The 21,006-nt window shown below is 58.0% G+C and overlaps 1 protein-coding gene across 12 annotated transcripts in view; it reads left to right on the forward strand.

Moving 5' to 3' along the window:
• CAMTA1 (calmodulin binding transcription activator 1) overlaps positions 1 to 21,006 on the forward strand; it is a 697,635-nt gene that overhangs the window by 668,613 nt on the left and 8,016 nt on the right. For 5 of the 12 annotated variants that reach the window (XM_036347994.1, XM_036347989.1, XM_036347991.1 and 2 more), the window contains 9 exons: positions 286 to 364; positions 597 to 912; positions 1,306 to 1,835; positions 6,267 to 6,454; positions 7,329 to 7,575; positions 8,769 to 8,840; positions 10,310 to 10,330; positions 11,789 to 11,982; positions 14,746 to 14,820. In XM_036347994.1, coding sequence (XP_036203887.1) covers positions 286 to 364; positions 597 to 912; positions 1,306 to 1,835; positions 6,267 to 6,454; positions 7,329 to 7,575; positions 8,769 to 8,840; positions 10,310 to 10,330; positions 11,789 to 11,982; positions 14,746 to 14,820 — 1,722 coding nt within the window. Of the gene's footprint in view, positions 1 to 285; positions 365 to 596; positions 913 to 1,305; positions 1,836 to 6,266; positions 6,455 to 7,328; positions 7,576 to 8,768; positions 8,841 to 10,309; positions 10,331 to 11,788; positions 11,983 to 14,745; positions 14,821 to 17,782; positions 17,814 to 21,006 lie in introns of all 12 variants that reach the window. The other 7 variants (XM_036347990.1, XM_036347997.1, XM_036347993.1 and 4 more) reach the window with 7 other exon arrangements.

The raw sequence follows: 21,006 nt of genomic DNA on the forward strand, positions 1-21,006 counted from the left end.
GCCTGTGAGCCAGGACTTCTCTGGGGGCGGTTTCCAAGGGAGTTTTATGAGCTTCTGCCCAAGAAACACTCAGGGAGATGCCAACTGAATGTTGGGCCTTTTCCTTCCTCCGGGGGCCTCGCCAGGTGGAGAGACTCCAAGCCGCCCTGTGAAGCTCAGAGTGTATTGCACATCGGGGGTTAGAGGCTCCGTTTGGTTTCACGTCTGTGGGGGTGTGCACGTGTCAGGGGTTTTCCTGTCCACGTGGACTCACTGGGCGGTCACTGCCGGCCCCTCCCTTTGCAGCACGAAGCACGCGGACAGCATTGATCTGGAGCTGGAAGTCGACCCCTTGAACGTGGACCACTTCTCCTGCACCCCCCTGGTAAGAGGACGCTCACTGGTCCCCACGCCGCTTCTCCAGGCCGGCAGAGGGATGGGCACAGGCCGGGCCCCCGCGTGGTCCCTCATGGACACGTGACGTCAATCCGAGCTACTTTGCGACGATGATGTTTCGTGGCCCCGTGGAGGGAGCCAGCAAGGACCAGGCCGCAGCGGCCAAATGCAGTCTGTTTGGAACTCGCCGTTAAGAGCGCCGCTCTGTCTCCATCTTTCAGATGTGGGCATGCGCCCTCGGGCACCTGGAGGCCGCGGTCGTGCTGTACAAGTGGGACCGGCGGGCCATCTCCATCCCCGACTCCCTGGGGAGGCTGCCTCTGGGGATCGCCAGGTCGCGGGGCCACGTGAAGTTAGCTGAGTGTCTCGAGCACCTACAGAGAGGGGAGCAGGCTCCGCTGGGACAGAGCCCCCGAATCCACTGTCCCCCGAGTGAGGAGCCCCATGCAGACGGCTGGATGGCCCAGTGGCACAGCGAGGCCATCGCCTCTCCAGAAATCCCCAAAGGCGTCACCGTCATTGCAAGTACCAATCCGGGTAAGAACTCAGAGTTACCACATCTCAGACGTGCCGAGTCCCCAGGTGCTGTCCCTCAGGAGAGGCCTTAGGGTGCTCACTGATGGTTTGGGGGGGTTTCTATCTCTGAGTTGCCTTTTAGCTGTAAGAATGCCTAGTGTGACTCCCCTAGCTCCCTGCCCCCCAAATGCAGAAAGTAGAAAAAAAAAAACTATGTCCGTGCAAGAAAGAACTGCAGTGATGGAGGAGGAGGATTTGAGTCCACTAGATGCTCCGGGGGGGTGTGCAAACGTCAGGGACGTGTCGAGGACCGGCTTCGCCCCGGGTGTCTCCCGGGCCTAGAGGGCGCGTTAGCTCGTTAGGGCTCCTGATCTGATCGCCTGTCCTGACTGTCCTTTCTACTGTGCTTTTCAGAGCTGAGAAGACCTCGGTCTGAACCCTCTAATTACTACAGCAGTGAGAGCCACAAAGATTATCCAGCTCCCAAAAAGCATAAATTGAACCCCGAGTCCTTCCAGGCGAGGCAGGAGGAGCTGCTGTCCACTGCACTGAGCCTGGAGCGGCCCAGGATCAGGAAGCAGAGCCCTAGTTCTAAGCAGGCCGCCCCCCAGACTCTCAGCCCCAGGGAAGGCGCGAGGGCCTGCAGCCGGGCACCCTCCCCTCCCTCTCCGGAGCCGGCGGGACTCCGAGCCGCTGCGGCCCAGCCCCAGCCCGTAGTGAGGTGGAGTCCCAAAGATCTTTCCATTGGTGTGTCTACAGTGCAGGTGACGGGCAGTCCGAAGGGGACCAGTGTAGGAAAGGAGGCAGCACCTGCACAGGTGCGACCACGGGAGCCCATGAGCGTCCTGATGATGGCTGGCAGAGAGGTGGCGCACACAGAGATGGGGCCCTACCGGGACAGTGCGGAGGCCGAGGACGGCTCGCAGCCCATGGAGGACATACAGGTGAGCGCGCACCAGGTAACAGGCCTGCGAGGCCGGGATCGTCAGGCTTCCTGGATCTTTGTGCTGTTGTTGTTAATCCTCACCCAAGGATATTTCTCCATTGAGTGGAAGGGAGGGGGAGAGACAGAGAGAGAGAAGCATCGATGTGAGCGAGACACATTGATTGGCCGCCTCCCACACGCACCCCGACCGTGGTGGGGATCGAGTCTGCAACCCAGGCATGTGCCCTTGAGTGGAATCGAACCCAGGACCCTTCCGTCCGAGGGCCAAGGCTCTACCCCCTGAGCCGTACCGCCAGGGCAGGGCTTCCTAGATGTTTACGGTCACCTTCCGGAGGTCCCGTGACTTCCTCGCCAGCCAGGGCGAGACGTCTGGCCTCATGATGATGATGTTGGGGTCTCCTCTTCCCTTGGGCCACGCGTTCACTCCGGGGCTCAGCACCGTGACCGGGGCCTCACGCTGGCGGCCAGGTCTCCGCAGAGCCCTCCCTCTCGGCACCAGCTCCTCAGACTCACCCAGGGCCCTTCTCCCTGGCGTCCGGGACTCCACTGGTTCTGGATCAGCTCTGATCGAGTCACGGCCTGGCACAGCTAGAACAGAGGCCTGCGGAGAGCATGTGACGGATCGGCGCCACCAACACCTCGCCATGAAGGGCAGGTGGCACCAGGCTCTGAGAACAAGCACTGAACTGTCCCTCGGGCTGCTGACCAACCGACCGCTGGATCCGGAAGGTCCAGAATCCTCCCGGGCGCTACACTTGCAGAGGTTAAGAGGCTCTGCCCTGCAGTGAACCTGCGGCGTGGCTGTTAAGCAAACGCAGTTGGTTCATCGAAATGCACTGCAGCGGAGAGGACCAAGTGAGCAGCCTGAGGACACGCGCTTGGCTTTCTCCCTTCCAGCCTCCCAGTGACTTCACCCAGAACAAGTGTGAAAGGGAAAGGCCCCGCGAGACACTCGCTAGGGCACCCGGCCTGCGGCCTCGCTGTGATGGGGGGGGGCCCGCAGGCCGCACAGCCCGCAACGCTCCCAGGGAGAGGAGCCGTGAGCGGCTCCTGGGGTCGCATCCTACCCGCCCTCTGTTTAGCACAGGTGAGCCTCACACCTGAGCAGGGCCCTCCCATCCCTGTGGGTGGGTTGGGGGCTCCACTACGGATCTACCTGCCGGGGAATCAAGTCATAGCTTAGACCAGGGTTGGCAAGTTTTTTCTGTAAAGGCCAAATAGGAAATATTGCAGGCCGTGTGGGCCATCAGACTTGTCATGACGATTCCATCTGCCTCCAGCACAAAAGCAGCCTCAGGCAGTATTGGACCAGTGGGTGTGGCTCTGTGCCAATAAAACTTTATTGACACCAGCAGGTAGCTGGTGGGTGGGCTGCCACAGTTTGCCAGGTCCTGGTGGAGCCCGTGTCAGACACCAATAGCAAGTCATCTAGGACAGTATTCACGACATTTAATAATAAATCACCAGACTGAAAATCAGTAGCTCAAAGGAGGGGAACTGAGGAGGATGAACAATAAAACAGTAAACCGATCCGTCTGCGTGATTATCGATAGCGGGGCTGTGTGTGAGGCAGTTGTTAAGAGGGGGCTCCTACGTGAAAAAGGAATAGTGTTTAAAAAATAACCCGGAACTAAAATTCTAAATTAGTATCTTAGCAAAGCCGGGGAGTAGGGAGGTGGAGGAGGTAACGTGTTCAAGCAGCGCCCTGTCCGGCAGCTGGTGGGCTCGGTTCCGCTGCTGACGCCGACGGGTCGTGTAGGCCGAGACGTGCTGTCAGATGCCACGCTCGTGGGCAGCACAGAACCACTGCGTCACTGCGGGAGAAAACACGCCTGCCCCGCAGGGGGAATTCGGGAATGGCAACAAAGGGACAGGCAACCACAGAAATAATAAGTGGAAAACATAACAGAGGAATATTTTCAAACATGATTCATTCCCACTTTGGTAACTGATGATTCTATAATTAAAAGGTGCTCAGATTGGGTTTTTAAAAAAAGCAAAATACACTCTATGCTGCTTGTACAAGACACAACTAGAATGAAATGAAACAAGAAAACAAGGTAATGGGAGAAGATACGACAGACAAGTATATATAAAAAGAAAAAAGGCAAACAGTACAATTCAGGGTAAATAGTATGCATATATCTATGTAATTTATATGGTGTCAGTGAAGTTCTGTGAACCTAACCACACAGCTTCTACATGTTGACGCAAAAGCTAGGAAACACAAATGCGGAACCACAACCTTCATCGCAGTGTGAGACCAATGCCCTGCCTCAGGCTGAACAGTGCAGTTGGAAGCTTGGCTTCCGGGATGTGTTTATAAGTGACAAATATTGATGCAGATGCAGGTAATTCGAACACAGAGCACATGTCTATCTACAGTTGTTCCTTTTAGGGACTCAAGGGAAATCTCTGAATGTTGCTCATATGCCAGGACACGAAGAGAATTTAAATAAAAACCCGAAGCTGCCTGTTTAAAGGCGATCTTTACCTTCTCCGACCACCAGCCGAGAAATTTAGAAATGAACGTCATGATTTTTTTCAGGCCCAACTGCTGAGCCTGTTATTTGGTTTAAAGTTATCTAAATGTCACTGCCTTTTTGCAGCGACAAGAAGTCAGCTACGTGGTATTTGAAGTGTGCACTGCGGGTCTTGAGCTGTTCTCACACTGCCACCCAGTTACGAAACGGAGGATTTGGGGGGGACAATAGTGCCAGGCTCCAGGTTCCTTAGTCTCCAGAAATTCCACTTTGCTTTGAATAAAATATTTGAATGCCTCCCTGGTAGAAAAAGAAAATCAAAGCAGAACCTACTTCCTCCTCAAATCAGGAGCCAACAGCAAAGGGAAAGAAAAGCTGTGATATTTTCCCCCTAAATGTCTTCGTTTTTATCCCTATTACAGAAATAGTTGTTGTTCTATGTAGAAAATTGCCCAAGATCCGCATGTGTAGCAGCTTGGTTGAGATGGACGTAACGTGCATAATACTCAGCCTTCCTACGTCCCACTGACGGGGTTTGGTGAAGGGACACAGCGGTGCAACCATCGCCAGGGCCCCTGAGAACTCCCCCTTCACCCCACGCCCCTGTGTCGGCGGCCGTCACTCCGCTCCGTCCCAGCCCTCGGCAACCACGGATCTGCTTTCTGTCCTCAGAGTTTTGCTTTTTCTAAAAATGTTGTAGAAATGGAATCCTGAAATGTGTGGTCTTCTGTGTCTGGCTCCTTCCCTCAGGTGTGTGTCGTAAGATAAGCATTTTGTCACCCTTGCATAGATCCACTTACAACCTTCAGCTCTTGCCCTGGTCGGTTGCTCAGTGGTTAGCACATCAGCCCTCAGATTGAAGGGTCACAGGTTCGATTCCGGTCAAGGGCACGTTCCTCAGTTGCAGGCTGGATCCCCGGTCCCTGTTGGGGCGCAGTCGCGAAGCAAGCAATGGATGCGTCTCTCTCACATCGATGTTTCTCTCTCTCTCCATCTCTCCCCCTCCCTTCCCCTCTCTCTAAAAATCAATGGAAAAATATCCTCAGGTGAGGATTAACAAAACCTTCAACTGTTGTATTTCACGTTCCGTTATCAAAAGATTTGCAAGGACATTTTAAAAACAAGGTCTATCTCTAATTCTGGAAACATGTCTCCCTCCAGACTCGTTTGAGGCTTCTTGACGTAACTATTAGGAATGCGTTTGGGGTGCAGATCTCAGCAACCTAACTAGAGTGATTTAATTTTTAAAAATTACTTTTCTGTAGAGGCTCATTGTCCAGAAGCAGGTCCCCGGGTGCGTGGGAAGGCGGGAAATCAAGAAGAGGGTGACCATAACTGCGTGTCACCCCCCAGCTGTGCGGGGGGCTGGCTCAGTACTGCCCCCTCCAGAGCTGGGGTTCTCCAGGCAAAGGGGTTAGGTAACCCCTGGTGTCACCCCATTCATACAACTTGCTGGAGAACTGCCCAGTCACAGAGCCACTAAGAGGGTGACCCCAGCTGAGAGGGGCGAGCAGGCACCAGCCAGGACTGCTGTAAGACGACTAAGGTTTTAGCCAAAATAGGACTTGCAGGGCCCGGCCGGTGTGGCTCAGTGGTTGAGCGTCGGCCTATGAACCAGGAGGTCACGGTTCGATTCCCAGTCGGGGCACGTGCCTGGGTTGCAGGCTCGATCCCCAGGAGGGGGCGTGCAGGAGGCAGCCGATCAATGATTCTCTCTCATCATTGATGTTTCTCTCTCTCCTTTCTCCCTTCCTCTGTGAAATCAGTAAAAATATATTTTTAAAAAATAGGACTTGGAGGTAACGGGGGGAAGGGTGTAAAGCTTGACAGTGACACTGGAGTGGGTCGGGGGGAGGGTAAGCCACTCCCTTCGTCCTCTCTCTCCGAGGCGGGCGGGTGGCGGGCTCTGAGTCCCTCGAACCTGACGCCTCCGCTCTCCGTTCCAGGTGAACGTGCTGACCCTGGCGGAGCACATCATCGAGGCCACGCCTGAGCGCATCAAGCAGGAGAACTTCGTGCCCATGGAGGCCCCGGCCTTGGAGAGGACGGAGGCGGCCACCATCAGCAGCACCATGAGCTGGCTGGCCAGTTACCTGGCGGACGTGGACCACCTGCCGCACGCCGCCCAGCTCAGGTCCGACGCGCGGGAGAAGCTCCTGGGTCTGAGGGCCTGGGAGGCGAGCCGGGTTTGAGGATGCCGGGTGGTTAGACCTCACTAAGCGAGGGAGGAAGCTGCCCACCGTCAGCAGATGCGTGCGTAAGGGCTGCGGTGCGTCTACACCGCGGAACACTGTGCAGCTGTGGAAGGGGAGGGGCTCTCGCCCTGGGAGACAGCCTGGAGGGACTGGAGAGCCTCAGGCTAAGCTCAGTGAGCCAGTCAGAGAAAGGCGAGTGTACACGTCTCACGCATGTGGAATCTAACGAACAAAATCAACGAACAAAACAGATCCAGAGACACAGACGCATGGGACAGACTGACAGATCCCAGAGGGGAGGGGTGATTAGAAGAGAAGAGATGAACCAAAGGACTTACATGCAGGTCTGCATAACCCATGGACACGGCCGAGAGTGCAGGGAAGGCCTGGGGGTGTGCAGGGGGGGAGGCAAATGGGGGAAAGAGAAGGGACGTCTGTAATACTGTCGGCAATAAAGACACTTTTTTTTAAGCGAGGAAGCCTTAGGGCTCCCGTCCTTGCCTCTTCCACGGTTTTTCTCTCCGTCTCAGAGCCTGTGAGGCAGCGAATCTTAAGGTTTCCCCCCAGAGTCACTGGACTTCCATGGGAGGGTGCTCAGTGGGGTTAGTGTTCGGCCTCGTGCGGAACGCACGGTGGGTGTCCCGTGTGAACTTGCGGACGGAAGGACAGTTAAAGTCGGGTGTGTCCGGCGCCGGAATGAAAGCACATTCCTAACAGCCCCCGTGGCTCCCGGCGGCTCCCATCTGTCTCACGTCAGCGTGTTGTGGGTCGTGCAGACGGATCACGCCTCCCCCGTGTCCCCTCTCGTTCCAGAAGCGCGTATAGCGAGCCTCTAACCCCCTCTTCCAACACCAGCCTGAGCCCCGGGGGCTCTCCAGCCAGCGATATGGCCTTCGAGAAGCCCAGCCTGCCCTCCGCAGCGGACTGGTCGGAGTTCCTGAGCGCGTCCACCAGCGAGAAGGTGGAGAATGAGTTCGCCCAGCTCACTCTGTCTGACCACGAACAGCGCGAGCTCTATGAAGCTGCCAGGCTCGTCCAGACCGCCTTCCGGAAATACAAGGTAAAGGGTATCCGAGTCCTGACGGGACCTTCTTCAGGCCCGGGAGGTAGAGGAGGTCATGAGCATTCCCGCTAACACACCGGCCATTTCTTATTTATTTACTTATTTATTTAATATGTTGTTACTGACTTCAGAGAGGAAGTAAGAGGGGGAGAGAGAGATAGAAACATCAGTGATGAAAGAGAATCATTGATTGGCTGCCTCCTGCACGCCCCCTACTGGGGATCGGGCCTGCAACCCAGGCATGTGCCCTTGACTGGAATCGAACCCGGGACCTTCAGTCCACAGGCCGACGCTCTGTCCACTGAGCCAAACCAACTAGGGCCACATGGGCCATTTCTTCCTTCCCTCTGAGTTTGTAGGATCTTTATTTGAATTATTAATTCATGTCACCTGGGATTATTAATAATCTTCAGAAGCTTTAGTGACATCAATTTGACCAGTAGTGCGATGATTGTCATCATCTCAATTTGTTGTGGGTCATGAAAACAGACACTTACCATTTAGTTGATATGAAGAAAGTTGACGCCTCTGCCACAGGAATTTATGGCCTAAAGAGGGGGCTTCTAACTGGAGGCCTGGGACCCGGCCTCGGGCCACCCAGGACCCCTAAAATGTTATGGCAAAGCCTCTGTATGTGCAGTGTTGGTGGAGACCTGGGGTTTCAGAGGACACAGTGGAGCTCAGGCAGGTCCGGGCACATGGCATCTTCCCTGATGGGTTACATACTCTGAGTATGAACATATTTTTAAAATATGGTTTCATTGATGCTAGAGAGAGGGGAGAGGAGAGGGAGAGAAACATCTATCGGCTGCTTCCTGCACGCCCCCTACTTAGATGGAGCCCACAACCCAGGCATGTGCCCTGATGGGGAATCGAACCCGTGACCTCTTGGTGCATGGGACAACGCTCAACCAACTGAGCCACACCGGCCGGGCAAAAAGGAGTATGTTTTTTAGGTCACCTAACACCCAAAAATGATGGCTCTATTTAGAAGCAAGAATAGCTGGAGATTAGTCTGTAAATCCATTTTTTGAAATGTATACTTCTCATTATCACCGTATTTTGGTAAACACTGGGGGTCTCATTTCTGATGAAGTTAATGGAATGGGCGATGCTTCTCTTGAAGCCACAGGCAGGCTGACGTTTCTCATACTGAGTCACGGTTTACTTTCCCCCCTGACCCCCCGCAGGGCCGACCCTTGCGAGAACAGCAGGAAGTGGCCGCTGCCGTCATCCAGCGCTGCTACAGGAAGTACAAACAGGTAACCACCTGCAGGGCCCCGGGGACTGCGCCCCAGGACACTCCTGTGGGGCTGCCGGGGGCAGCAGGCCGGCCCTGGATGAGGGCCGCCTCTGAGCTGCCTTGATTGAAAACAGGAGGAAAATGTTCCAGAGAGGGGGAAAAAGAGAAAAGGATAAAAAAACATCCAACGGCAACTAGACATGTGCCACAAAATAACTTTGGTTCCAGTGTTTGGCCTTTGGCATTGGCCTGTGAGGGTCTGTGTTGCCGTAATTTCACCCATACGCCCCGTGGTGATGAAGGGGCCTCACGGAGTTGACCGTGGCGGCTGGAGGTCAGTGCTGGCTGTCGTCCTTGACCTAGAACTATCTAAGTTATGTCACCCTCAGCCAGTTTTCCTTTCAGCTGCTGCTTACGCATTTTATGGTGACGAATCACAAGCATCGCTGAGAACCGTAACGTGCATCTGCAGTGCTCAGTGAGGGGATGCGGGAAGGGCAGCCATGTGCTCGTTGCTGCCCTGTGACTGTTTCCGGGACAACCCGCAGCCACAGAGCTCCCGCCAGAGGGAAGGGGGGCTGACTCTCAGAGGGGCCAGGTCTTCCAGGCGCATCGTCTCACCCGCTCCTGACCATCATATAAAGGAAACGACTGTATTTCCGTCTTCCAGACAAAGAAGCTGAGGTTCAGAGAAATTAAAATATTAGATCTTTGTAACCATCCCGGGGAGGTTAGGAAATAGAAGACGTTGCCTGATGGAGCTTTGAGCGGCTCATGTGCTGAAGTTCAGTCCTGTCGGTAGATTCCGGAACCTTTTATCGGGTTGTGCTTTTCGTGGGTTTTAAATGTGTATCGGGGGACTGCTCAGTGCCGAGGTGTACAATCGCCACGTAGAAATTCCGGATTATGTTCCCTCGATACGATCCAGGGCTTTGGTGTCCAATGTGGGTTGCCTTTTATCGAGTTTCTCTAGGATTACGCTCTGTTCCTGCGTGGGGTGGGGGAGGGGGCCTCTTCAGCTTTAAGCCAGTTGAGTTCATGATCCCAGAAAATGAAGGTTTATTGTGTAAACGCTGACACCGCAGTTCCCGCAGCCCGGAGGCAGGGGGCGCTGCTCTGCGCACGGGCTTCTCTCGGTGGGCGGGCTTCTTAGCACAAGCGATAAGACACCAGAGCTTCAAGCCTGTGATGACAGCAGGGATCTATTCCCAAATCTGAGTTTGGTAGTTTGGTATTCTGAGTGGTGTTTTTTTTTTAAAATCCCATCCCAAAGAAGTGTCATCTACAGCCAGCAGAACGGAAGGCATCCTTTACTGAAATACTGACCCATAGGAGGCAAGTCTTTTGGAAGGCGGAGGCCTGCATCCAGCCAGCTCGCCCTTCTGCTGGTGGTGGCGGTGGTGGGAGTGTCGTTGGTTCTGGCTTTTCAGCTTCCTTCCGTCGAGCGCTCTAACGTTAATCTTGTATTCTCTTGTTTCTCCCCCAAAGCTGACATGGATAGTCTTGAAGGTAATGCCACACCCAGTCCTCTCACAAACCATTCCACCAGAGTCACAAACTCCACTCCCATCACCAGCGACACGAAGGGGCCATTCCGATGGCAGGGTCATGAATCAGCCATCCCCACCCCACCCCACCCCCCGGCAGGCCAGCTGACCACAGGGCGTCTGTCCTCCGGGGACCTCATGTTTATTCAGTAGCCATAATCGGACACTGTTCGGGCCGATGTCCATCTGAAGAGCCCATCCCAGCCAGTGACGTGAGCCCCGTGAGCCACAAAGTAAACTGCCCGTTCTCCCGGGGCACGTGCCCCGGGAAGCCCCCAAGAAGGCGTCCTTGTCTTAAAAGACTCCTGGACGAACGGGAGTGTGAAGCAGGTGGGGTTAGGCGAGAGGGTCCCTGCAGAAGGGCCCTGTGTCCTGCACAGCCCGGGAGGCCCCGTCCCTCCCTCATGCCACCGCATACATGCAGACACACTAGGCGCAGGGATGTCCTGCGAGCGTTCCCCTCCGATGGTAAGTTGCCCTCTTGCAAGCCGAGCGCTTCCTCGCCCCCCGAGTCGTATTCTGTTTGCTGAGCAGCGTGGACGTAGATTCTTACGGACGGAGAGCTCTGAGTCTGTAGCGCCCGGAGACGGAGCGGGATGGGGCTCCGGCTCCCGTGCCTTCCTCCCTCCCTGAGCCCAGCCCCCGAGCCGGCCCGGTTGGCCCGGTGACAACGGCTCTCGGGGCCTCGCGGCTTCGCCTGGCGTTGGCCCTCTGAGTGCTCATCTCCCGCAGGTTAAAGTGGCTCGAAGGTGTCAGCGTTTCATGATAAGCCTTGTGTTTGGGACCTTGTAACTCGGGAGTTTGCTGATGGGCTGATAGTGAGGGGGGAGTGGGAGGCATAACGGCGGGGAGTTAAAAAGGTTCCAAGAGTGGGGAGCAAGTATTCATCTTAAACACTTAACATTTACCTTCCATGCGTGTTTCTAAGATTCCCAAGTGTCTAAGTGGATTGCTACTGAGAATTCTTTTTTTCTGCCCGGCCGGTGTGGCTCCGCGGTTAAGTGTCGACCTATGGACCAGGAGGTCAGGGTTCAATTCCCGGTCAGGGCACAGGCCCGGGTTGCGGGCTCAACCCCCAGTGTGGGGCGTGCAGGAGGCAGCGATCAATGATTCTCTCTCATCATTGATGTTTCTGTCTCTCTCCCTCTCCCTTCCTCTCTAAAATCAATTTTAGAAAAATCTTTAAAAAGAATTCTTTTTTCAAGAAGGGCAATATATTTGGGGATTTGGGGGGAACAAAGCGCCTTCAAAAAGCAGCACATCGTCGGGAGGCGGCCCTTAGGTAATGTTTTTCGTTCTGGAGAGGTAGGTGGAGAGAGGCCTGGTGGGCCTGTTTGGCAGTGAAGCCGGAAACGGAGAGCACGGCGAGGGGAGAGTGACTTCTCGCGCCCCGTGGTCAGCTGTGCCTCTGTCTCCGCAGTACGCGCTGTACAGGAAGATGACCCAGGCCGCCATCCTGATCCAGAGCAAGTTCCGCAGCTACTACGAGCAGAAGAAGTTCCAGCAGAGCCGGCGCGCGGCCGTGCTCATCCAGAAGTTCTACCGCAGCTACCGGAGGTGCGGCCAGCGGCGGCCGGCGCGCCGGACCGCGGTCATCGTGCAGCAGAGGCTCAGGTGGGCGCGGGTCCGGTGGGCGCAGGTCCGGTGGGCGCAGGTCAGGTGGGCAGAGGCTCAGGTGGGCGCAGGTCCGGTGGGCGCAGGTCCGGTGGGCAGAGGCTCAGGTGGGCGCAGGTCCGGTGGGCAGAGGCTCAGGTGGGCGCAGGTCCGGTGGGCGCAGGTCCGGTGGGCAGAGGCTCAGGTGGGCGCAGGTCCAGTGGGCAGAGGCTCAGGTGGGCGCAGGTCCGGTGGGCAGAGGCTCAGGTGGGCGCAGGCTCAGGTGGGCGCTGGTCCGGTGGGCGCAGGTCCGGTGGGCGCAGGTCAGGTGGGCAGAGGCTTAGGTGGGCGCGGGTCCGGTGGGCGCAGGTCCGGTGGGCGCAGGTCAGGTGGGCGCAGGTCAGGTGGGCGCAGGCTCAGGTGGGCGCAGGTCCGGTGGGCGCAGGTCAGGTGGGCAGAGGCTTAGGTGGGCGCAAGTCAGGTGGGCGCAGGTCAGGTGGGCAGAGGCTCAGGTGGGCGCAGGTCAGGTGGGCGCAGGCTCAGGTGGGCGCAGGTCCGGTGGGCGCAGGTCAGGTGGGCGCAGGCTCAGGTGGGCGCAGGTCAGGTGGGCGCAGGTCAGGTGGGCGCAGGTCAGGTGGGCGCAGGCTCAGGTGGGCGCAGGTCCGGTGGGCGCAGGTCCGGTGGGCGCAGGCTCAGGTGGGCGCAGGTCAGGTGGGCGCAGGTCCGGTGGGCAGAGGCTCAGGTGGGCGCAAGTCAGGTGGGCGCAGGTCAGGTGGGCAGAGGCTCAGGTGGGCGCAGGTCAGGTGGGCGCAGGTCCGGTGGGCAGAGGCTCAGGTGGGCGCAAGTCAGGTGGGCGCAGGTCAGGTGGGCAGAGGGTCAGGTGGGCGCAGGTCCGTGGCGCAGGCTCAGGTGGGCGCAGGTCAGGTGGGGCGACAGGTGTCAGGCCGGTGGGCACAGGCTCAGGTGGGCGCAGGTTCAGGTGGGCGAGGCTCAGGTGGGCGCAGGTCCGGTGGGCGCAGGGCTCAGGTGGGCGCAGGCTCAGGTGGGCGAGGTCAGGTGGGCGCAGGTCAGGTGGGCTCAGGTCAGGTGGGCGCAGGCTCAGGTGGGCAGAGGCTCAGGTGGGTGCAGGTCAGGTGGGCGCAGGCTCAGGTGGCGAGAGGCTCAGGTGGGTGCAGGTCAGGTGGGCAGAGGCTCAGGTGGGCACAGTCAGGTGGGCACAGGCTAGGTGCGCAAGGCTCAGGTGGGGCAGGCTCAGGTGGGCGCAGGCTCAGGTGGGCGAGGTTCAGGTGGGCAGAGGCTCAGGTGGGCAGAGGCTCAGGTGGGCGCAGGTCCGGTGGGCGCAGGCTCAGGTGGGCTGCAGGCTCAGGTGGGCGCAGGTCAGGTGGGCGCAGGTCAGGTGGGCTCAGGTCAGGTGGGCGCAGGCTCAGGTGGGCAGAGGCTCAGGTGGGCGCAGGTCAGGTGGGCGCAGGCTCAGGTGCGCAGAGGCTCAGGTGGGTGCAGGTCAGGTGGGCAGAGGCTCAGGTGGGTGCAGGTCAGGTGGGCAGAGGCTCAGGTGGGCACAGGCTCAGGTGCGCAGAGGCTAGGTGGGTGCAGGTCAGGTGGGCGCAGGCTCAGGTGTGCAGAGGCTCAGGTGGGTGCAGGTCAGGTGGGCAGAGGCTCAGGTGGGCACAGGTCAGGTGGGCACAGGCTCAGGTGCGCAGAGGCTCAGGTGGGTGCAGGCTCAGGTGGGCGCAGGCTCAGGTGGGCAGAGGCTCAGGTGGGCAGAGGCTCAGGTGGGCGCAGGCTCAGGTGGGCACAGGTCAGGTGGGCAGAGGCTCAGGTGGGCACAGGCTCAGGTGGGCACAGGCTCAGGTGGGCACAGGTCAGGTGGGCAGAGGCTCAGGTGGGCACAGGCTCAGGTGGGCACAGGTCAGGTGGGCACAGGGCAGGTGGGCAGAGGCTCAGGTGGGCAGAGGCTCAGGTGGGCGCAGGCTCAGGTGGGCGCAGGCTCAGGTGGGCACAGGTCAGGTGGGCAGAGGCTCAGGTGGGCACAGGCTCAGGTGCACACAGCCCGCGGAGGGAGGGGCTCCGGCCTGTGCTGACGGCAGGGCCTGTGGGGGGGCGGGGGAGGGGGGCTTGTGCAGTGATTTTCTTTCTAGACCCCAGGCTTCGCAGGTAAGGCCTCTGTCGTCACCTCTTGGTCTGTTTGGCTTATTTTGTCTGCGCCTCCCACCCATTTATTTGTCGTCTCTGCCCCGTTTCACTTGCATCAGGATTTGGCAGGAGCCAAGTTTCCCCTGGAAACGGTGGCCTCTGTGACGCGCGGGCACCACGCGGAAGGCCGGGGAGGAGTGGAGGGAAGCTCTTGCTGAGAGCGTGTGTGGGGACAGGGAGACGCGCTGACAGAGCTTAGAAAGCGGTAGCCCGGAGGGGTGCTGAGGGCAGGCAGGGCGGCTTGGACGGAGGAGCCCGGGACGCCTTTCTCAGCAAAGCGAGCACCTGGGAGAGTCGGGAGGACAGTTCTGACATCAACTGTCAGTGTCACGTTGGCTCCCGGCAAGCTGGGGGGTGCTTCTCCACCCCTCCCCCCCACCTCAACCTCCACCCCACTGCCCGCTCCCCAGTGACGCCCCCACGGTTCCCATGGAAGTCCAGGGTTCCAGGGTTCTGCTCCGCTGTTGGGTTTGCTACACGCACTGTTTCATTACGATCCCGGCACCCCTGCCGCGAGCTTCCCGCTTCCGCGCAGGAAGCTCCACAGCACCCTTCTCGTGCCGATGGTGAGCCTTCTGGCTTCCTTTGCAGGAGCAGTTTGCTAACCAAAAAGCAGGATCAAGCTGCTCGGAAGATAATGCGGTTTCTACGACGCTGTCGCCACAGGTAGGTACATGCATCTGCCTCTGTGCCTTTGACTCGTCACGGCACGGCTCGCAGAGCAGCCTGGTCGCTGAGCCGCTCATTCACCCCCACAGAGGCCAGCCCCCCTCCTGCAGAGAGTCAGGGCCAACCTCCCCGTGACCCCGGGACATAGGACTCCTAACTAGGGACTGAGCTGCTGCCCCTGGAAGCTGGTCGCCGTGCGGAGTGGAGCTCCGTGCCGGCGTTTCTGGCTTCCTTCGGGGTGAGGACAGCTTAGTTGGATGAGCTTTAATTCCACGTTTCCCTCTGGGCTGTGGTTTCCGGGCCCCATCGCTGCCTGCTCTTCACCGGGAGCCGCACTGGGCTCCTGTGCGTCCAAAACACAAAGAAACGCATTCTCTTCTCGGGAAGGAGAGAAGTGGACTGTCTGGGGGGTGGCTGGCGCCCTCTGCCAGACGCGTGGCTGACAGCAGGCTCTGGAATCCCCCAGGAAAGTCAGTCTGGGGAGGGACCCGAGAGATTCTAGGGAAGGGCGTCCCCCTGGGGTTAGAGGCCTCAGCAGCAGACAGTGGGTTCCACAGACCTCGCCCCTTCCCGGGGAGCCAGGCCGGCGGGCTTTCTCCGTGTGTCCCCCTGAGCTGGACTTTTCTTGGTGCGGATCAGGCTCTGTCCTTGGATTCGGGGGGCTGGTGCAGAGCTGGTTTCCGTCACTCAGGCCGCCCAGGCCACCGGCTGTGACAGTGGCCTCCGGCCGCGTCCAGGCCGCTGTCCCTGTGGTCCTGGCGTTCCTGGGAGCCGTGCTGCTCGCTCATGGCCCGGCGTGTCCCTTCGCCCCGAAAGCCCATGTCAGGTCCAGTCCATTCCTAGAGGTTTCGTTTCACTTTCGCTTTTCTTACTCCTCAAGCCATCTGCTTGCGAACTTCGAAAGCATTTGGACTTTGAGTCTTCACAGGGGCTCACTGGCTGCCTGTACTTTTACTTAAACGAACAAAAGAATTCATTTCCATGGCGACAGAAGGGACAGGGCCGGAGCCACACGTTAGCAATAATAAAATCTTTAAATCAGTGGTTCTCAACCTTCCAAATGTCGCGACCCTTTAATACAGTTCCTCATGTTGTGGTGACCCCCAATTTCATTGTTACAAATTGAACATAATTAAAGCATAGCGATTAATCACAAAACAATATGTAATTATATATGTGCTTTCCAATGGTCTTAGGCGACCCATGTGAAAGGGTCGTTCGACCCCCACAGGGGTCGCGACCCACAGGTTGAGAACCGCTGCTTTAAAAAGTGCCTCCTTTCGGATATGGCGGGTGTCCGGAGGCCAGAATGCTCTGCCAGGAGCTATCATACACTCAGCTGCCCGCTCGCTCTCCACCGGGATTAGCTGGCGGGTAGACGCCAGGAGACGCCCCGTTGATGCTAGGAAAGGCAGGTCCCTGTGGGCTGTGCTCTGACATAACAAGGTCAGTCCCACCAGCCTCACCCACACCAGCCTCTGTCTCTCTGTCCTGCGTGGAGTCCTCGCATCCGAAGAGAGGGGTTCATTTCCTTCCTCCAGGAGGGCGTCCAGGACCCCCTTCCCTCCCCCCCCCCCGCCCTTTCCACACGCTCACGGAGGTCAGCACCCTCCTTCCCGCGAAGCCCCCAGGGCTCCCTCCTCCTGGGGGGGGGGGGGGAGGCTGCGGTGCCTGCTTCCCAGACAGTTTGTTGTCAAGGAAATTGCCTTTACAGTCCCTTCCTGAGGCCCCTTCCAGCAAACCCAGTGCCCACCAGTTCATTTTTCCTGTTCCTTTTTGCCTTCGCCTCGGCTTTGACCACGAGGCCGGCGACGCAGCCCCAGTGAGGCGACTGAGCGTTTTCCTTCTGTGGCCACAGCCCTGCTGCTCCGTCGGGCGTGGGACGAAGGCCACCTCCAGAGCGGGCTGAGCTGAGCCATCCTCATCCTGTGTTTAGAGTCCTCTTCCGTAAACTGGCAGAGGAGAAGGCCACGGAGGTTTTGCCCGTCACAGGTTCCTCTTTTAACTGGCAGAGACCTGGGCAGCCACAGGAAGGTGTGTGAGGAAGAGAACGTCAGGCTTTGGACTCCTGGTCTGCCCGTGATTTGGGGTGAAAGGCCCTGTTGGCCCTCTCGGTCACGTGCCCGCCCCTGGTTTGGGTTTTAGACGCGGGCAGGGAGACTGTAGTGACCTTTGGACTTTGGACGCGGCTGAGATGGCACTCACTCCGCTCCTTGTCGATGCGGGAGCCGAGGGGACCCCGAGAGCCTCCCCTGGGAGGTGGAGCTCATGCCTCCCTCGGACGGACGGACGGACGGGTGAGGCCCTGCTTCCATCAGGCTCATGAGCCGCGTTCTCAGAGGCACTCCGTGTGGCTCGTCACTTGGAGGCATCAAAACGGGAGGCCTCCCGGGACCCCTCTGAGACAGGTGGGCAGGCAGTGGCTTCAGGAGTCCCATCGCTTAAGGACTTGCTGTCACATGACCCCAACGTTTCTAGACTTAAAAATAACTTGGTGCCCTGGCTGGTGTGCTCAGTGGTCAGAGCATCTGCCTGCGGACTGGAGGGTCACGGTCTCGATTCCCAGTCAAGGGCACGAACCTCGGTTGCAGGTTCCCCAGCCCTGGTAGGGGCTCCTGCGGGCGGCAACCCGATAGGCGTGATCTGTCACGTCGATGTTTCTCCCTCTCTCTCTCTGTCTCCCCCCTCTTCTCCCTCCCTTCCACTCTCTCTCTCTCTAGAAATCGATGGGAAAAATATCCTCAGGTGAGGATTAAACAAAAACAATAACAATAGGAAATAAGAAATAATAAACTGGTAGGTTCCCTACCTGCTCATCTCACGTCCCAGGCCACCACGCTCCCTTTCCGTCCAAGGAACCACTTTCAACTCCCTGCTTGTGTTGAAGTAAAGCTATTTGTGAGCCTCTGTCGTGAGCCTCCGTGCTAATAGCTGTCTGGTGTTGTTTTACTGTCTGAAGCCCCCTGGCGGACCATAGGCTGTACAAAAGGGTGAGTGAGCTGCCTGCAGGCCCGTCCATTCACCTTGCCTCCATTTTCAGTCTTTTGCTTTCTGCTTGCTTGCATGGGGCTGCGCCGAGGTATGCAGTAAGTTTCACATCCATTGAATGAAATGAGACACGAGTGAAACTAACCCTGACTACTAACCCTGCTCCTTCGTAGGAGAACAGTCACCCAGGGTAGGTGTGCCGATGCCCGATGCATGAGCAAGCGAAGGGGGGGGACGGGGGGGGGGGCGCGCGGAGGCCGCACCGGGCATGCGGAGGAGGGGGAGACGCCTCCGGTGCACACGGGTGGCTGGGGGCACACGTGGGACTCTCAGGCTGAAACAGGGAGCGAGTGGGTACTTGTGAGCGAGGTCATTGGCCTCGCGAACTTCTCTCATCTGCTGGGTCCAAATTTCTAAAGCAAGAAGGCTCCCTGGGTGGTCTCGGCTTTGTGGTCTTTAATGAATCTCTATCCCCAGGCCCCTGTCCCTCCCGCGTTATTTTCTAACCTCCCTCCCCCGGCGCTGCGGGGTCAGTCAGCACCCCGAGCCGCCCTGTCAGCATCGCCCCGACGTTCGCTGTAACAACGCCAGCGGAGCTGACCTCCGGCGTTTCAAGGCAAAGCCGGCCGGGGATGCGGTGCGAGGGCCCTCACCTCCGTGTGTCCTGCTGCAGCTCAGAGGCGATGCTCCCATCGTCGGCGTTTTAAAGAAATGATGGCGCCTGGGCCTCGGTCGGCCTCAGAGCGGGATGCTCATGTGTCAGCGGGCAGCGGGGTGAGAGTCCCCGCCGGTGGGACTGGGACATGTCTTAAGTGGTAATCAAGGATTTCATGCCAGAAAACCGGTTTAAAACCCGGGAATCTAAGTCACCGAACACAGGCTTCCATGTAGATTAATTTGTCCACGTTTGTCTTGTATGTATGTCGTGCTGAGAGGCCCCAGAAATATAATGTGGGAATCTCTCTCGACTTCCCATGCACCCCTCCTCCTTCACTCTACACCAACACGTCACATAGTCACCTGCGAGATTTCCGAGGAAAGAGCAGCCTTCAAAACGCCTGAAGCTTCGCGTGTTTCCCAAGGTGTTACTCCCCACTGACTGCATCTGTGTCGACGCTGATGTCAATTCATTCTAGCTGAAGCCAAGGGTCCGCTGGCTTTTCCTTCAAAGGTCAGGCCGTCTCCATGGCAACCACTGGGTTCTGCCATCGCCGCTGGAACACAGCTGTGGAGAGTCCCTGGGCGGAGTGGGTGGCCCTTCTCACAAGACGGCCCTTACAGAGACGCTCGGGCCGAGCCGGCCCAGGGGCCCTAGTTTGCCGACCTGCAGTACCAGGAGAATTGAGTTTTTATAAGTTCTTCGAAACCAGGCCTCATTTCTACACAAGATTTAAAGTCTCGCCTGTGTAAACCCGTGGGTCGTCACATCGAAGGGGCCACTTGTGTGAAAGATCATAAGGAAGCAGCTACGCGCTTTTGTGAGTGGAACTAGTCCGCCCTCGCCAGGGCTAGGCGCGCGGAATAGTCGGGGTCCCGTGCGGCAGAGCTGGCTCGGAGGGGCCTGTGTTTGGGGCTCAGGAGAAGAAGGGGACAGGAGTCTCCTTGCTCTTCCCAGTCCCTCTCGCCCTCTGCACACAGAGATGATGCTTCGCCCATTTAGAAGCTTTTCCGAAGGGAACACTGCGTGCCCTCGGATTCCGCTGAACTGGCAGCCGCACGGCCTGGCCTGTGACACCAGCTTCACACTCGTCTGCTGCACGGAGCCGGCATTTAGTAAAAGTGGCTGCTTGTGTGCTGTGAGGCTTGTTAGCTCCTGGCGTGTGAGGGACCGTGTTTAAGACCTCGTTTCTGAAGGATGCTCTACAGTGCCAGCCGGTGTCCGCCTTCATTTTCCAGGCGCCCCCTGCATCCGTCCTGAGCTCCCAGAAGTCCCCTCAGGAAGTCGGGATTCATGGCCTCCTTCCGCCCAGAGCCTGTAGGGGGGTCCGGGCAGAGGAGCTGAGAAGCCTCCGGTTCCTTCTAGAATGGTCGTCTTTACCTCGCCCGGTGACTCGAGGGAGAGCTGGCCTCTGGCTTTGTCTGACGGCCAGTGCGATCGCTCCCTCCCTGTCCCCTCACTGACGTCGCAGGGACACTCCTCCTCGTGGTCCCCAAGCTGAGCTGGCTCTTGGAGGCAGAACATTCTCTGGGGAGAAGCCACATCCTGGGGTGGGTGTGAAAGAAGGTGATGCATGCACTTGGTCAGCTGATGAAGCGCTGACGACGACGCGGTTTCCCCGGGAGAAGAACTGGTTGGAAACTTAGTTAAACGTCATGGGACAGTGTCTGTGAAACGCTGGGCGACCCCAACCCCTCGGTTAACGCCCCAGAGGCTCCCTGGCGCGGGACAACGTCGGCCACCAGGACTGAGACACAGCAGCCGAGGCCCCAGCACAGCAGCCAGAAATGCACCCCACTTTCCATCTTCACTCGGGGCAGGCTAAGGAAAAGCTTTTTCCCTGCGGGCTTAGCCGTAAAAAGGCTAAAAAAGCCTTAAAAAGCATCTTCAGGTTCTTGCTGACATCCTAGGGGTGTGTCTGGTCTTGGACGACCTCACTGTCCGTTTAGGAGGAAGCTTGTTGGACACGGAGGTGGAGCCGACAGCTTCACTCCTTCCCTGGTGAGCAGGTGCCCCGCTGCTCCCGGCCGGTGCCGGCAGGATGGCTGAGGCCGAGACACCCCTCGCGCCCCTGCCGGGAGCCTGCTTCCCCGGGGGCTGCGCCGGGCGGGTAACAGGGCGTTCCTCCATCCGATGGCGGAAACCCAGGTCCCCATGCGGAAGGGAAGCGTGAGGAGTGGGCTCGCATAACGATCTGTCCTCGAGGCGTGAGCTTCGTGGCCTGTCATATCACTGCAGGTCATTACAGGCAGTCACTGCAGGTCAGTCATTACAGTCACTGCAGGTCATTACAGTCACTGCAGGTCATTGCAGTCAGTCACTGCAGGTCATTACAGGCACTGCAGGTCATTACAGTCACTGCAGGTCATTACAGGCACTGCAGGTCATTACAGTCACTGCAGGTCATTACAGGCACTGCAGGTCATTACAGTCAGTCACTGCAGGTCATTACAGTCAGTCACTGCAGGTCATTACAGGCACTGCAGGTCAGTCATTACAGTCACTGCAGGTCATTACAGTCAGTCACTGCAGGTCAT

This window comes from Myotis myotis, unplaced genomic scaffold (assembly GCF_014108235.1).
Source record: "Myotis myotis isolate mMyoMyo1 unplaced genomic scaffold, mMyoMyo1.p scaffold_m19_p_2, whole genome shotgun sequence".
Lineage (NCBI taxonomy): Eukaryota > Metazoa > Chordata > Mammalia > Chiroptera > Vespertilionidae > Myotis > Myotis myotis.